The sequence below is a fragment of the Oryctolagus cuniculus genome, chromosome 3 (assembly GCF_964237555.1).
Source record: "Oryctolagus cuniculus chromosome 3, mOryCun1.1, whole genome shotgun sequence".
In the NCBI taxonomy this organism is placed as follows: domain Eukaryota; kingdom Metazoa; phylum Chordata; class Mammalia; order Lagomorpha; family Leporidae; genus Oryctolagus; species Oryctolagus cuniculus.
Genome location: NC_091434.1, coordinates 137,325,812 through 137,341,195, shown reverse-complemented (window position 1 = coordinate 137,341,195; position 15,384 = coordinate 137,325,812). Strand labels below are relative to the sequence as shown.

General features: G+C 45.4%; 1 protein-coding gene across 2 annotated transcripts in view; it reads left to right on the top strand.

Annotated features, from left to right (window-relative positions):
• The window catches only part of PIK3CG (phosphatidylinositol-4,5-bisphosphate 3-kinase catalytic subunit gamma), a 35,394-nt gene extending 20,910 nt beyond the window's left edge, over positions 1 to 14,484 (top strand). For both annotated transcript variants that reach the window (XM_008258341.4, XM_002712034.5), the window contains exon 11: positions 10,800 to 14,484. In XM_008258341.4, coding sequence (XP_008256563.2) covers positions 10,800 to 11,078 — 279 coding nt within the window. In that variant the 3' untranslated portion in view covers positions 11,079 to 14,484. The remainder of the gene's footprint in view (positions 1 to 10,799) is intronic.
• The last annotated feature ends 900 nt before the right edge of the window (positions 14,485 to 15,384 follow it).

The window sequence follows — 15,384 nt, the reverse complement described above, 5'->3', positions numbered from 1 at the left end:
CAGCACAATATTGAAAAGCCATTGTCCTACCTTTCAAAGATAACATTCTCAACATCTAATAGTGTTTTCCCCTCATTTTATTTGATACTTGGTTTTGTAGATGGTAGTAGGTCAATTAGAATTTAAATTACAAATTGAACTTAAGAAATAGACACGATGTTGCTCTCAGACTTCAAACTGAGTAAGGTTCATTAATTTCCATGCCATGGCAGTTGGTCACTTGGAATAAACTCTATAAATGCTTAAGCTTGGCCGGCAAGGGTATGTGACAGGGCCTTGCCTCCTCCCAGAGAACAGCCCCCTTCTTTACTCCCTCGTATCACGTGGCCTTCCCCCACTCCTTCCAACATCCCCTCTGTGCACTGCACAGACCTTCTCCCCGGAACACCCTCCACTGCCCTGTAGGTCTCCGCTTCGATGTCCTCGTCGAAGTGCTGCTGTTGGCCATGGCCCCCAGCACGTTCCCTGCCTGTGTCTTTCACAGTACACAGTGATTTGTGCTGGTTTGCTGTGTGCCTCTCACCTTCCAGACTGCACATTCTGGGCAGCAGGGCCACGAGTGTCCCGTGCACCATGTCCCTCACGTGGGCCTGAACACAGTAAGCACCAGGCAGGTGTTTGCTGAGAGTCAGAGCATTGCCTGCCCGGGGAAGGAGCTGGCTCTTACTGGGTGCCCTCCAAGAGGGTCGTCTTCCCCACCATTCATGTGTCCTCAGAGTTGATGACACGGGCATCTGGCACCAATTGACCAAACGCTGTCACATGCAAGTTACTGAGCCTTCAAGATGCAGGATAAAATGCATACTGCACATGAGAAATGAAACCGGATTGTGAAATCTGGTGCTTTATTAAACCATGCAAGTATGTGAGTGTCAAATGGTGTCTAATCACCGTTTTTCTGGAGACTTCCTTTCTGACCGAAATGTTACTTCTTTTTCCCAGAGTAGTAATTTTTGCCAACAGGACATGGAATATTTCAGAAAGTTCATGGAAAATGGAATCAAAAGCCAAGCTTAGAATGTTGTAAAACATGTTGAAATCCATGGGTAGTTTTTTTCCATAGTTCACATCATTTTCCATGAACTTTTTGAAGATTCTTCATCTGCATGTTTTTCAAAAAATTTTAACACCAGAATAAACTTTGAATTCCCTTTCCGCAAATGTCCTGAAGTGTCCTTGAACATTTTGGATGCGTCAATCCGGGACAATTGTCAACAACTTGCTTTTTGTCATGAACGGTTTGAGGTGGTTCTTTGCACACAGTATACTGGCTGTAAGCAAACATGTGTGTGATGAATCTGGTCATTAGGGGCGTCGGTTCATATGCTCACAAAGCCATCTATGCAAAGCAGGCTGCTTGAGGAGTGTCCTAAAAAAGCATTTGCCCCTAGGTGTCGCTCTTCAGAAGCATTTTATAGGAGAGAAGTCTGGAGCTCATCGGTTGTGTTATTTCTATCTGAGACGTTTTCTTGCCAGCTTCATCAGCCCCTGCCCTATTTCCGGTACTGGCAGCCTCATCTCCATGCTATGGTATATGCAGGCTCTGTCCTATGACCCATCTCTACCCAGAATCCTGCCTCAGGAAGCTTTTAATCATCTTTTCTGTTATTAATTTTTATTGGTTTGCAAGAGAGAAAAAAAAAAAAAAAGCTCAGATCCACTGGTCCACTCCACACACGCTCCCCTGCCCAAAGTGAGGAACTCATGTGTTGCCTCACAAGGTGCGCATGGCAGGAAGCTGGAATCGGGGGCAGGAACCAGCAGTTGCACACAGGTACCCCCATGTGGGACACGGGCAGCCTGACCTGCGTCTTAACTGTTGATCCAAAGGCCAGCCCCTGGAGCCTTCACTCAGCCAGACTCCATGTCTGCTGAGTCTGGCTCTGCCTCAGTTCCTCCACCCAAGGCCCCTGCTTCCTAACCGACCTCCAGGATGGGGGACCCTGGTGCCTCCTGCCATTTGCTGTTCTCAAGACTCCAGGACTCTCCCTGAGTCCAGCCACAGCGGCCACAGAGACCTGGCCATCTGACACTCTTCTGAGCATGGCGGCCACCTTGCTTTCATTCCCCACCACTCTTCTCCGTGTGTCTTTCCTTTGTGTGACAACCCCCTTGCTTGTCTGAACCTGTAACCTGCCAGGCTGAACTTTCCCAGCCTCCTGCTCCCCTCATGTTAGTCACCAGGTTGGTCAGACACTGTGCTGGACACACCCCCCACCCCCACCCCACCCCCAGTGCAGCAGGAGAGCCGTACACAACAGTGCTGAGGCCTGAGTGCATCAACAGCGGTTTACAGAGAGCCATTAATCCTGCCCTGGAGGATAGAAAAGGGGCGTGGAGAAGGAAGTGTTTTTATCCAGCCTGTAGGGCTGAATTCGGTTTCATTTTTCCAGGCAGATGCAGGGAGGGGAAGGAACAACCAGGCAGACAGAACAGTCTGAGCAGGGGCAGGGAGGTAGAAAGTACATTCAATCAGTGTTTGGGAACACAAAGTACACAGGTGTTTACGAGCAGCGTGTAGTACAATCTGAGTCAAGAAAAGGAACTTCTGGGGTCCCAAGTTCCAGCAGTGCGTGGGTGGGATGAAGGAGTTAGAGAGCAGAGCAAAGTGGGGAAGTCCTTCGGGGCGCAGGTGATTAGTCTCAGTCCCCTGTAATAAAGGGCTCTCCCGGTCGGTCGAGTGAGAGAGAGATGGGCTCGTTTTCCCACCCTGGCCCTTTGAGGGGATGAGGCTCAGCCCCTGAACTCCCAGGACTTCACTGTCCCCATGTTATCTACCGGAAGATGCCCTCAGGGAAGGCACCAGCATCAGCCCTCTGCAATACATTGGTGTCACATCGTCCCCAAATGCAGACCCACAGCTGGAGCGATGGCCTGGCGCTGGGTTTCCGTGTTAACCACCAGCAGGCAAGGTCGCTCAGTACCTAAGGCATTAGACCTCTGTTTCTTTCCAACAAGAGTCGCCTTTCAGCTGTTTAGTTTCTTGTAGGGGATTGTTTTGTCTACTGGAGGCTGTTATCAAGAACATCATTTTCCATGTTACAAAGAGTACTCTGTATGAAGATCCTCTTGTGAAGCTTTTATTTGTCCTAGTTTCTAAAACAACTACACTTCTCCTGAACTAAGAGGTCTTTTTGAGATATTCTGAACATTGGGTGAGATAACAGATTAGCGTTTCCTTTTGGCTAGAGACGAATTTGAAGACCACCCATCTAGGATTTATGATATATAGTTTTTAGTTAGCATCTTTCTCCAACTCATTGTACAGGGTTTCTTTTGTTATCCCTTTGATTTTTCCATCCACTTCTAATATTATTTTTGTTCAGATCTATAAACAGTCTACCTTAAATTCTCTGTGGCCCCACCTCACACCTGCATACAGGCTATTCAGAATACTTGACTGAAATAGAACAGTTTAATTGTAACCTTTAGGTTCTAATAAGCTTCCTGACAAATCTTTGAGGCGATGACAATAGAGCACTTCCCCCATTAAATAGAGCTAGCATGAGAATCATAGATAATCCTAATTCAAACTCAGCAGGTGCATGGCCAAGGGTTAGATCCATTCTTCTTTCAGGTTTCCCAGAAAGCGTCTCTTCCTGTATTGTTATGTATGATCAGTGCCCTTTGCTCCTAGATGAGAATGCAGGATTTTGATTTTAGGAAAAATACTCCACCTGACCTTGGACAGTCTAAAGCAGCCACAGCTCATCAGGGGTTGAGGAATTAGTAGACTGAGCAAGAGTGCGGTTTAGGGCACTGATGGCTGGGATGGTTAGCAAATCGAGTCAAAGTTTGGGTCTTGGGGTGGTAATGAATTCCTTTGTTCCCAAGACTTATGGGGGTGAGGTCGCTCTGTAAAAACAATTCTTTTCTTTTCACACTGGATGCTATAATTAAGGCATTTAAGTCAACAGTGGAATTAAGAGCAGATGTACTATGCAGGTTCAATCTATTTATTAGCTACTAATGGAGGGTGTTCTAGCTAATGATGCTAATAATAATGTAGCACTCCCCACATCCACACTCATTAACAAGTCCCCAAAAAGATTCACCCCTTACCCCTTCTTCTCCACCCAATACTACAAAACCTGTGACAGGCAGTTCCCAGGCAGAGGGTGAGGATATTCGGGGTCAACACCAAGCAGCCCTGGCAGAAGGAAGACTGTCGCTCCCGCCAGTCACTTCTGGGCTCCGTGTTTTCCCCTGAGCTCCGGGAGCCACATCCTCCTAGTCCCTCAAACCACAAGCCCCTGTGCCGAGGCAGCGGGTCAGGGTGCTCTCACGGCCTCGGGCTGAGTGCAAAGAGCAGAAATGAAACTTGCTGGGGCTTCAGTGGGAGGAGCAGGTGCTCTGCTGTGCCTCCCACACCCCAACACAAGCAAGCCACTTGCAGATGTAGCCAGAGTGCCACACACTTCCATCCTGCCCAGCCCAGAGACAGCCCTCCCCCTGCCACTGCCCCCCCACCCCACCCCTCCCCCTGTACCATCTAAGAAGGCATGTTGGCCAGATGGTCTGGACGGGAATGTGACCTTAGCATTGAGAGGTGTGTGTTTCCAGTAACACAGCCCCTGGTGGTATTTGCTAGTAATAGGCAGCCATTCACTTAGCGCTTCCATCTCACCGCAGCCACAAGGAGTGGGTTCTTCTTGTTCAGATGGGGAAAACTGAGGCACAGCTGCTCAGTAATACAGCCAAGACCGGAGCCCACACAGCCAGGCATGGATCTGTGGAGGGCACCGCCTCTCCACGCTGCATTCAAGCAAAGGGGGATCCAGTCCGACTGTGACTCTTGGTCCTCGCAGCCAGCTGGAATTTGGATATTGTGTCAGACTAGTATAGAACATGCAGTTCAGCTGGGGAAGAAATTTCTTTCTCATAGACGAGACCCTTGTATGTGAAGACCAGAACTAACTTAATAAATGTAAGCCTCACTAGGAGTGAGATGGCCTTCGAGTAAAGCAAAACAGTCACTCCCTGTTAGCACGTCTCCTGGTGCAGCTGGGGCTGGTGGCTGTGTGTGCCCCTGCTTACCAAGTATTTACCGAGCACCTGTGGCTTGGTAAGAACTTGACCTCCAGATAATTTCCCTCCTGGAACATTTTCTATTAAAAAGTGGTTGACCACATGGTGGGCTCACATAGCAGGGTGTCTGCTTGGTGCCATCAGTGTATAGAAAATAATTAAAAATCAAAATGTGCTCTGATTGAAAAGCAAAAGGCATTTCCTTCCATGCCCCTGTGAAAACGGCGTGAGTTGACAAATTAATGAGACTGTGGCCTGGGGTGAAGACTGCGCTCAGCCTGTGTGACTACCAAGAAGGCGAGAGCCCTCGGTGGGTCTCCTAGATGAGCACAAGAAAATGATTTCCGGCCTCAGCAGAGGCATTAAGAATGCAAGAGCATTAATGCATTAGGGCCGCTTCCAGGGGACAAGGGAGAGAAGGGAGAAGACTGACATTTACTGAGCCCTTGCTACGTGCTGGCCTCCACGCCAAGCATTTTATATGAATAGATTTCATCTCAGGTGATGCTGGAATGCACCATGGAAGGGGTGAGGCATACACAGTGCAGCTTTTACATACAGAGTGATATAGACCAGGTCATCTAAATGCAAAAAGAAAAGTCGAAGCAGTTTGGCCTGTAAACTTGTACTCTTTTTTTCTATATAAGTATTTTTGTATTAATTTACCAAAAACAGGATTGATACTATGTGCATTGCCTTATACTTGCTTCTTAATGCAAATACTTTGACATGCTTATTAAACATTCTTCCACAATATCATTCTAGGAGTTGAAGAACATAAAATCATAGGATCTTTGCATAAGCCTGTGTTCTAATCAATACCCTACTATGGTAATAGTAGGAATCTGAATTTCCAGAATTTTAAAGACATTCTAATGAACAGCCTTGTAGATAAATCACTGCAAAATTACAGGTTTTTTTTTTTTTTAAGTTTATCTATTGATTTATTTAAAAGCAGAATGACAGAGAAAGTAGAAAGAATCTTGCATCTACTTGCTTACTTTCTAAATGCCCACGATAGCTGGGGCTGGACCAGGCTGAAGCCAGGAGCCAGGAACTCCACTGGGGTCCCCCACCTGGGGACAGGGACCCAAGTATTTGACCCATCTCCTGCTGCCTCCAGCAGAAAGCTGGATCAGAAGCAGAGATGGGGCTTGATCCCAGGCACTTCAATACTGGATGTCCCAAGTGGTGGCTTTAACCCGCTGTGCCACAACATCTGCCCCCAATTATGCAGGTTTTTTTTTTTTAAAGGTAAATTCCTAGCCTGAAAATTGCTGAGTAAAAGGATGTAGATATTTTTAAATTTGAGTTTATGGAGGCATATTTCACATACAGAAAAATTCACCCTTTTTTGGTATACAGTTCTGTTAATTTTGACAAACGCATTAGGTAACCATGGCCACAGTTAAGTTACATAACAATGATAAGCATCTTAAGGCTCTTGATTTGTGTTACCAGTTTATCCACTCACAATGGTATACCTACTGCCATCAGCTGTCAGCCTGCAAGAGGTGAACACTGGCTGTTGCCTTCAAAAATGCCTTCGAATTTCTAGGTATTTCCATCTCATTTTAAGTTAGATTTATTTGAGCACCAATGAAGTTGCATATTTTATAGGTTTATTATCTATTTTATGCCTTAAGGTGTGTCTTCTCATTTATATGTTTGGCCTGTGTTTCCAGTGAACTCTTTCTCTCTCTCTCTTACTGATTAGTAAGAATATTGGGGGCAGGAGGTCGGGGAATGATCTGTCATGTCCAAAATGTTTTCTTTTATCATTACTCTCTTTTAAGAATTTTTTACAGTTTTTTTTTTTTTTTTTTTTTTTTTTTTTTAGACAGGCAGAGTGGACAGTGAGAGAGAGAGAGACAGAGAGAAAGGTCTTCCTTTGCCGTTGGTTTACCCTCCAATGGCCGCCGCGCCCGGCGCACCGCGCTGATCCGATGGCAGGAACCAGGAGCCAGGTGCTTTTCCTGGTCTCCCATGGGGTGCAGGGCCCAAGCACCTGGGCCATCCTCCACTGCACTCCCTGGCCACAGCAGAGAGCTGGCCTGGAAGAGGGCCAGCCGGGACAGAATCCGGCACCCCGACCGGGACTAGAACCCGGTGTGCCGGCGCCGCTAGGCGGAGGATTAGCCTAGTGAGCCGCGGCGCCGGCCCAGTTTTTTTTTTTAACCCCCACAAAGTTTTACGTTTCGGTAATCTCTGCTTTTTTCCTTATAGATTCCTTCCTGGAAGTCACCTTCAGAAAGTTCTTCCCCACTCCATGATGATTTAACTATGTGCTCTTCTTACATTTAAGCCTTTAATTTATCTGGAACTTATTTTGGCATATCACACAGAGCAAAAATGTACCTTTTTTTTTTTTCATCCAAATGATGAACTAGCTGTTCTAGCCACATTTCTCAAATAATAGATGTTTCCCCCCACCATTTGGAGAAGTCATCTTTAATATATATCGTATATATTTTTATGTCTGAGAACATTTTGTTCTGTTCCACACCATTTTTTTGGCTTTTTGGGAAAAGAATAGATTCTGTTTCACACTGTGTTTAATACTGTAGTATAAAATGTTTTCATATCACTGTGGCAAGCTCCTGGTTTTCATTACTATGCTTCTTCAAAATGTCCTCTCAGTGCCTAACTATTCCAGATGAACTTAAAACCATACATGAGCCTAAGCATCCAGTGAAGACGTTTGTTTGAATTTCATGTTTATAAAGAATCTGAGACTGATTCACATGTACATCTCTATAAATGCAGTCTTATCACTGAGGAACATGCTGTGTGGTTCCACCTATTAAGGTTTTCTTTTTATTTGTAATTAATAATTTTATTTATTTGAAAGAGATGGGGGAGAAGGGAAGAGAAAGCACTGTCTCCCATCTGCTGGTTCCCTCTTCAAATGCCCCCCACAATTAGAGCTGAGCCAGACCAGAGCCAGGAGCCAGGAGCCAGGAGCCAGGAGCCAGGAGCCAGGAGCCAGGAGCCAGGGACTGGATCTGGGGATCCGCATGGACGGCAGGGAGCCAGCTACTTTAAGCCATCACAGCTGCCTTCCAGGTGTGCATTAGCAGGAAGCTGGAATCAGGAGTGCAGCCAGGACTCAAACTCAGCACTCGGATAAGGAGATGCAAGCATGACAAGTGGTACCTTAACCACTACACCAAATGTTCCCCTTTAGTTTTCTTTCATGTGACTCAGTAAAGTTTTACATTTTTTTTTTAAAGATTTATTTATTTCAAAGACAGAGTTACAGAGAGAGGTAGAGACAGAGAGGTTTTTCATCCGCTGGTTCACTCCCCAGATGGCCGCAACAGCCAGAGTTGTGCTGATCCAAAGCCAGGAGCCATGTGCTTCTTCCATGTCTCCCACATGGGTGCAGTCGCCCAGGGACTTGGGCCATCTTCTTCTGCTTTCCCAGGCCACAGCAGAGAGCTGGATCAGAAGAGGAGCAGCCAGGACTAGAACCGGCGCCCATATGGGATGCCGGCGCTTCAGGCCAGGGCGTTAACCCTCTGTGCCACAGTGCTGGCCCCAAGTTTTGCATTTTAAAAACGTCGGATCACCTTGTTTTATGTGCATGTTTATTATTGTAAGTATCCTGTTGTAGTTGCCATTATTCACAGCATCTGTTTTGTGAGTATGCTTTCCTCCTGGTGACGCCTGTCTATGGATTAAACTTTATAGAAACTTTATAGAAACTTTATTAAAGACTAGTTACAAAATTATTTACATTTGGTGGGCACCGCGGCTCACTAGGCTAATCTTCTGCCTGCGGTGCTGGTACTCCAGGTTCTAGTTCCGGTTGGGGCGCCAGATTCTGTCCAGGCTGCTCCTCTTCCAGTCCAGCTCTCTGCTGTGGCCCAGGAAGTCAGTGGAGGATGACCCAAGTCCTTGGGCCCTGCACCCACTTGGGAGACCAGGAGGAGGCACCTGGCTTTGGATCAGCACAGCATGCCAGCCATGGCAGGCATTTGGGGGGTGAACCAACAGAAGGAAGACCTTTCTCTCTGTCTCTCTCTCTCACTGTCTCTGCCTGTCAAAAAACAAACAAACAAAAAATTATTTGCATTTGTCTTCCCTTCAGTGTTCCAATAAGACAGTTACATCATTTGTAAATACTAATAATCTTACTTTCACTTTTCTGATTTTAGACTTCATTTCTTTTTCTGTCGTTATTTAGAATTATTTTCATAATGTCAAATAATTTCTTCACATTGTAACATTTTAGTGACATTAAGTTACATTTTTTTAAATCAAAAATCGTTATTAATCCAGTACCTTAGGATGAGCTAATCTTGCAGTTTTAGAATATGCTCTATTTGGCTATGGTATTTTTTAAAATATTTTATTCAATATTTTATTGGAAATACTTATGCCTATAGTCATTAACTTTTAATTTTATTTAATGTGCTATCTGTGTCAAGTGATATTATTAAAGCTAGGCTGTTCTTGTGTTATAAAACTTGCATCTTTTTCTGTGTTTGGAATAATTTAAATGGCAAACATATCTATTATTCAATGCATGGACCTAACAACTATACCACCTGCTGCAGTGTTTTGGGAAGCATTAGCCATGGCATTCTTTGTGTTTTTGTTTTGTTTTGAGAGAGAGACAGACAGACCCACCGACAGATCTCCCATCTGTACTTCACTCCCCAAAGGTCTGCAATGGCATTGATGGCACACGGCCAAAGCCAGGAACTGAAAACCCAATCCAGGTCTCTCACATGGGTGGCAGAAACCCAGTTACTTGAGCCATCAACTGCTGTCCCTCAGGATCTGCCTTAGCAAGAACCTGTGGTCAGGAGCCAGAGCTGGGAATCGAACCCTGGCACTCTGATGTGGGACACAGGTATCTCAACCGCTGGGCCGAATGCCAGCCCCTGGCATAGCATTTGTTAAAGCCCTCTCTCACCCACTGTTCAAAATTTGTATTAGAATCCTGAAGTTCATGTGACAGTTTTAAGAATCAGACAGTGAAAAACTAATTTTTGACTGTTTTCTTAGAGTAGAACTAAATGTAAAATAAAAAAAAAAAATAACCAAATCTTGGGATAGGTGTTGTGGTGCCATAGTGTAAGCCACCACTTGAGACACCTGCATGCCATATTGGAGTGCCTGGTTGAGCCCTGCCACTCTGCACTTCTGATCCAGCTCCCTGCTGATATGCCTGGTAGGCAGCAGGGGATGCCCAAGTGCTTGGACCCCGCACCCACATGGGAGGCCAGATGGAGTTCCTGTATCCTGGCCTAAATATTGCAGGCACTTAGGGAGTGAACCAGTGGATATAATCTGTGTGTGTGTGTGTGTGTGTGAGACCGTGTCCCTATTACTCTGCCTTTCAAATGAATAAATAAATATTTTTTAAATGTAACCAAATCTCAAACACATTTCCATTATTTCTTTAGATTTTATAAGGTCTTGGCAACATTTTTCTTTTTTGCTTAAAGTTTATTGATTCCATTATGATGTTCAAAAAAGTGTCTCTTTAGAGACTATAAAAATTTCCACCTCAGTCTCCAAGGAAAGACAGTGACATGGCAGAGTAAGAAACAAGGTGAAACGTATCCGTATCCATTAGTTTTGTCTGAGTGTACCCTGACACAGGCACACTACAGCATTGTCATCAGGCTCTGCATCTGCGACACACACTTGCGCATTGTGGTGTTCTGTTCTCCTGGACAGGTGGTGAGTGCAGCCCTGGTCTCCAGCCTGCTTGGGCTCACAGCAGCAGTGACGGTGTCCTCTCCTCTCTCCCGCAGGACGTCTGTGTCAAGGCCTACCTCGCCCTTCGCCATCACACAAACCTGCTGATCGTCCTCTTCTCCATGATGCTGATGACAGGGATGCCCCAGCTAACAAGCAAAGAAGACATCGAGTACATCCGGGACGCCTTAACGGTGGGCAAGAGTGAGGAGGACGCCAAGAAGTATTTTCTTGATCAGATTGAAGTTTGCAGAGACAAAGGGTGGACCGTGCAGTTTAACTGGTTCCTGCATCTTGTTTTGGGCATCAAACAAGGAGAGAAGCATTCAGCCTGATAATTTAGGCCAGAATCAGAAACACAGGAATGGTCTACAGCTTTCAATCGGCTTGTCAGTCGTCCAGTTTGGATTTAAAATGCAATGGGCCACTGTGAAAGCTGACACACTGCAGAAATATTATTCTTTTCCTTGCTGAACTCTTCACTGGAGGGAAGAAGGTTGGCACTGACTTTTGGTTGGTTGACATCCTCCTTGCCGAGTTTACCTGCTGGTTGGTTTTTTCCCATCCATCTCAGTGTTGTTGGAGAACGCTCTAAGACAGAGCAGACTGATGACTTCCTCAGTGTGCTTGATAGTTCGGCTGTCGCTTCTGGAAATTCCTTAGAATGCCTGATAATACCTGTTTTCATCTGGGTTTCCTCTCAGTTTGGTCATCCTGTGTTCTGCAGGCTCTGTCCAGAGGCAGAGGCCATAACGGTAGCCTTTGTCTCATGCCTCAAACAATGCTTCTCAACATCGCCATGGTGACTGCAGATGTTAGTGACGTGCTGGGAGCCAGGCCCAGGAGGCCTTCTCAGTGGCTTCCACTCTCAGACTGCTCTGCAGTGTGCAGCTGGGGCACACAGACACGTAAGGGACAGTCTGAACCTCGGCCCTGCTGCTCCAGTTCCAGGGTTGTGAACATGGGATGCAGAGATGGGGGCCTTCTGTCTCCCCGCTGCCCACAGCACAGGGAGTGTGGCCTTCCCCGGCACAGACTTAACTGAAGGGACTCTTTGAGGCCAGTGCATCGCCCCACCCCTCGCTCTCTTTCGCTCTCTCTCTTGTTCCCTGTCCCCTTCCTCTGCAGTCACCCCCCTTCCCAGACTTGGAAATCCTCAAGGATGGCTGTGCCCCACAAACTCTAGTGAGTCTGGAAGAGCATTTCTACTCTAGGATTGCTACAATTTTTGGTACTTGTAAAGCTATTTAGTGGGTTTTTAAGTATCTTATTAAAGGTGCATTCGGGGAAATATGAATTAGGCCTTAATTTTAAGTTTTGGCCTGAGTGGTTCTTTCTTTTTTAACAGAAGATACTTGGTAACCAAGAAGTATTCCAGGTTAGAAAGAACACTACTTGTCCTCTTCATTTCTCCATGTTAAGGGCTTTTAAACTTTGACACATCCTTTAGATTGCCTAAAAATTGAAATGACTGCTTTAAAAATAGTCTCAACTCTTAAATATCTTGCTATTTATTGGGAGTGTTGTTTAAAGATCATAAAATTATTTATGCAATATTTTTAGATTGCCTACAGCAAATACATTACATAGAAACCCCTCTGCTAATGGGATCTAAGTGAAACCAGATACAAATATATATTAGATTCTTAAGTTTTTTAAATAGATACCTGTTGAACTTGGGGACAGCCCAAATCTTTCATTCTGTATCTGCAGGTGCACACTGGTTCTTAACTCAGGCTGAAAAGAAGAGACCCCAGGGATGCTTCTTTAAAATACCCTTGCCAGTCCAGCACTGTGGCACAGTGGATTAAACTGCCGCCTGTGACACCTGGCATCCCATATGGGCACTGGTTTGAGTCCCTGCTGCTCCACTCTGATCCAGCTCCCTGCTAATGGCCTGTGAAAGCAGCAGAGGATGGCCCAAGTGCTTGGGCCCTTGCACCCATGTGGGAGACCTGGAAGAAGTTCCTCACCCCTGGCTTTTGCTTGGCCCATCCCCAGCCATTGTGGCCATTTCAGGAATGAACCAGCTTATGGAAGATCTCTGTCTTTTTATATCTTTCCTTCTCTAATTCTGCCTTTAAATTAGTAAATCTTTTTTAAAAAATTACACAAACACACACACACACACACACACACACACACACTTGCCCCCTTGCACTCCCAGGTTCTAATTTAATTTAATGGGATGAGGCCCAGGCATCCATATTTTTCTGTGTGCTCTAGATCATTCTAAACACATCCAGGGTTAGAAACCCCAATGCCTTTGCAGGTGCAAATTAACTCTCCCTCCTTGCCTATGGAGCCTTTCCCCGACTCGCAGGCATCCAGAAGGCATTCATTCCCCTGCTTTGACAACTCATCTTTCTAAAATCCTGGTCTGTCCCCGTACAGAGGGCCATGCCCTGTAATGAAATTTTTCTTCCTCTGTGTAAGTGGAAGATAGACATTTTGGCACTTCTAAACCATCTCCCACCATTGTTTTGAAGGAAAGCGAGAAGAATGGTGCTTTCTAGTTCCAAAGAAGATGCTTTGGCTATTCTTATGACGAATAGCCAGGCTCAGCTCTTGTACGCATTCTGCTTTGTATCTGAACTGCCGAAAAACTCAACAATAAAGGAACTGTAGAGAAGTGTGATGCTTAGCTTATTGGCACATGTGCATACATATTTGCTCTTCCAATGGACCAGGTCTTTCAGTTCTCTCCTGATGCTGATTTTATACATACTCATATCACACTGGACTTGGTTCTTCCAATATTCCAAATGACAGTAGAATTTTAACTTTATAGACTTGATTGCACATAAACAAAAGGCACCTTTATGTACTTCCTTCACTGTTCCCAGTGGATACATGACCAGAAACCCCTATGCCTTTTAAAACTCTCCAGAGCTAAGGTCATCCTGCACCTGTCTGCACACCAAAGGAAAAACAGTTCACCAAGTCGGATGAATCAGTTGAAAACTGATTGTACCTCCATCTGGGATTTGGCTGCCTAACTGTCAGAGCCCAGTGCAAAAGGACAAATGGGGACTGGCCTTTCAAAGATCATCAAGAAACCCAAGATGGCCACAGCAGAGCATTAAACCTTTTGAGCAAGGTGGGGGCGGGGGAACCTCGTGTGACTGCGCAGGTCACAAAAAACCAGCAGCATGTGGATCTAAATAATGGCTTTGGCTCTTGGTTCTGGGCACATAAACCATGACTGAGTGAGTGAAGATAAAGCACCAGGCCCCAAAGTTGCTTCTGTTCGAATTAGAGTAGCTCATCTCAACGGCTGTGCATCAGGACGTAGGAGAGTGGCCACTGCTCTCAGGTTGAAACTATGGCCACTGGAAGTAAAGGAAAGCAGACAGCCCAAGTCTGGCCCTGTGTGGCTGCATGAGTGTTACCTGGAGGAAAGGAAGGGGGGAAACGTTATAGATAAAAATGACATCAACTCCCAGAGAGAACACTGGCTTCTTAATAAATACACTTCAGTAAATCCGTCTTTTTCAGGAGGTGAACTATTCTGCTTTGAAAAGGCTGGATGGAAATTTTGCAGTGGCATCATTTGGAGGTTGTGTGTCCTGCATTCATGCAAATTAATTATTTTTGGAAATCTAAAAGTAATTTAGAAAATGTCTGGGACAAATCTGATCTTTATTTCATATGCTAGGCTGTGTTTTCTGTGATTATGCAATAAATTTACAATTATATTTAGCAACCTGAAGAAAATAAAAATAAATTTGGATTTGCACACGTTCTAGTGGCTTATTTTCTGTTTCATCTGACCTAATAATTCTAGTAAATAAATTTGCACCTAGTCTCTGTGTTTGTTTTCAGATTCTCAAAGACATGGTAGGAGAGATGCCTGAAGACATTAAACACTACCCCTGCAGAAAGCTGAGACCCTCTCTTAGGGACAATTCAGGCATCCCTCCTCGCAAGCATTTCCATTACAGATTTCTCCAAGCAAATTAAAATGCACACTCAGGCATCGTGTTCATTTGGTGCCTGAAAGACCAGATATTCATGAACCTTAAATTCTTTCTTTTAGGAAGTTATTATTGAATACCTACTACCTCTCAGACACTGTGCTAAGTACTGGGGCTTAGAATTTGAAATAAGACTGACCCAATTCTAGCCCTTAAGTGTTTATACTGTACTGGGGATGGCAGAATTTCATCACGGGTGGGTGTTTGTTGGCAGTTGAATTGTGTGGATGTCAATCCCAACATCTGTGAATGTAACCTCTATTTGGAAATACATTCTACAGATGCAGTCAGGCTAAGATGAGGTGCTTAGGCTCTACAGCAGTATGAATGGTGTCCTTATAAGAAGAGAAGTGATGGGAGCCGCCGCTGTGGCGCAGTGGGTTAACGCCCTGGCCTGATGTGCCAGCATCTCATATGGGCGCCAGTTCTAGTCCCAACTGCTCCTCTTCTGATCCAGCTCTGTGCTGTGGCCTAGGAAAGCAGTGGAAGATGGGCCAAGTCCTTGGGCCCCTGCACCTGCGTGGGAGACCCGGAAGAAGCTCCTGGCTTTGGATTGACGTAGCTCCAGCCCGTTGTGGCCATCTGAGGAGTGAACCAACGGATGGAAGACCTCTCTCTCTGTCTCTACCTCTCTCTGTAACTCTGTCTTTCAAATAAAATAAAA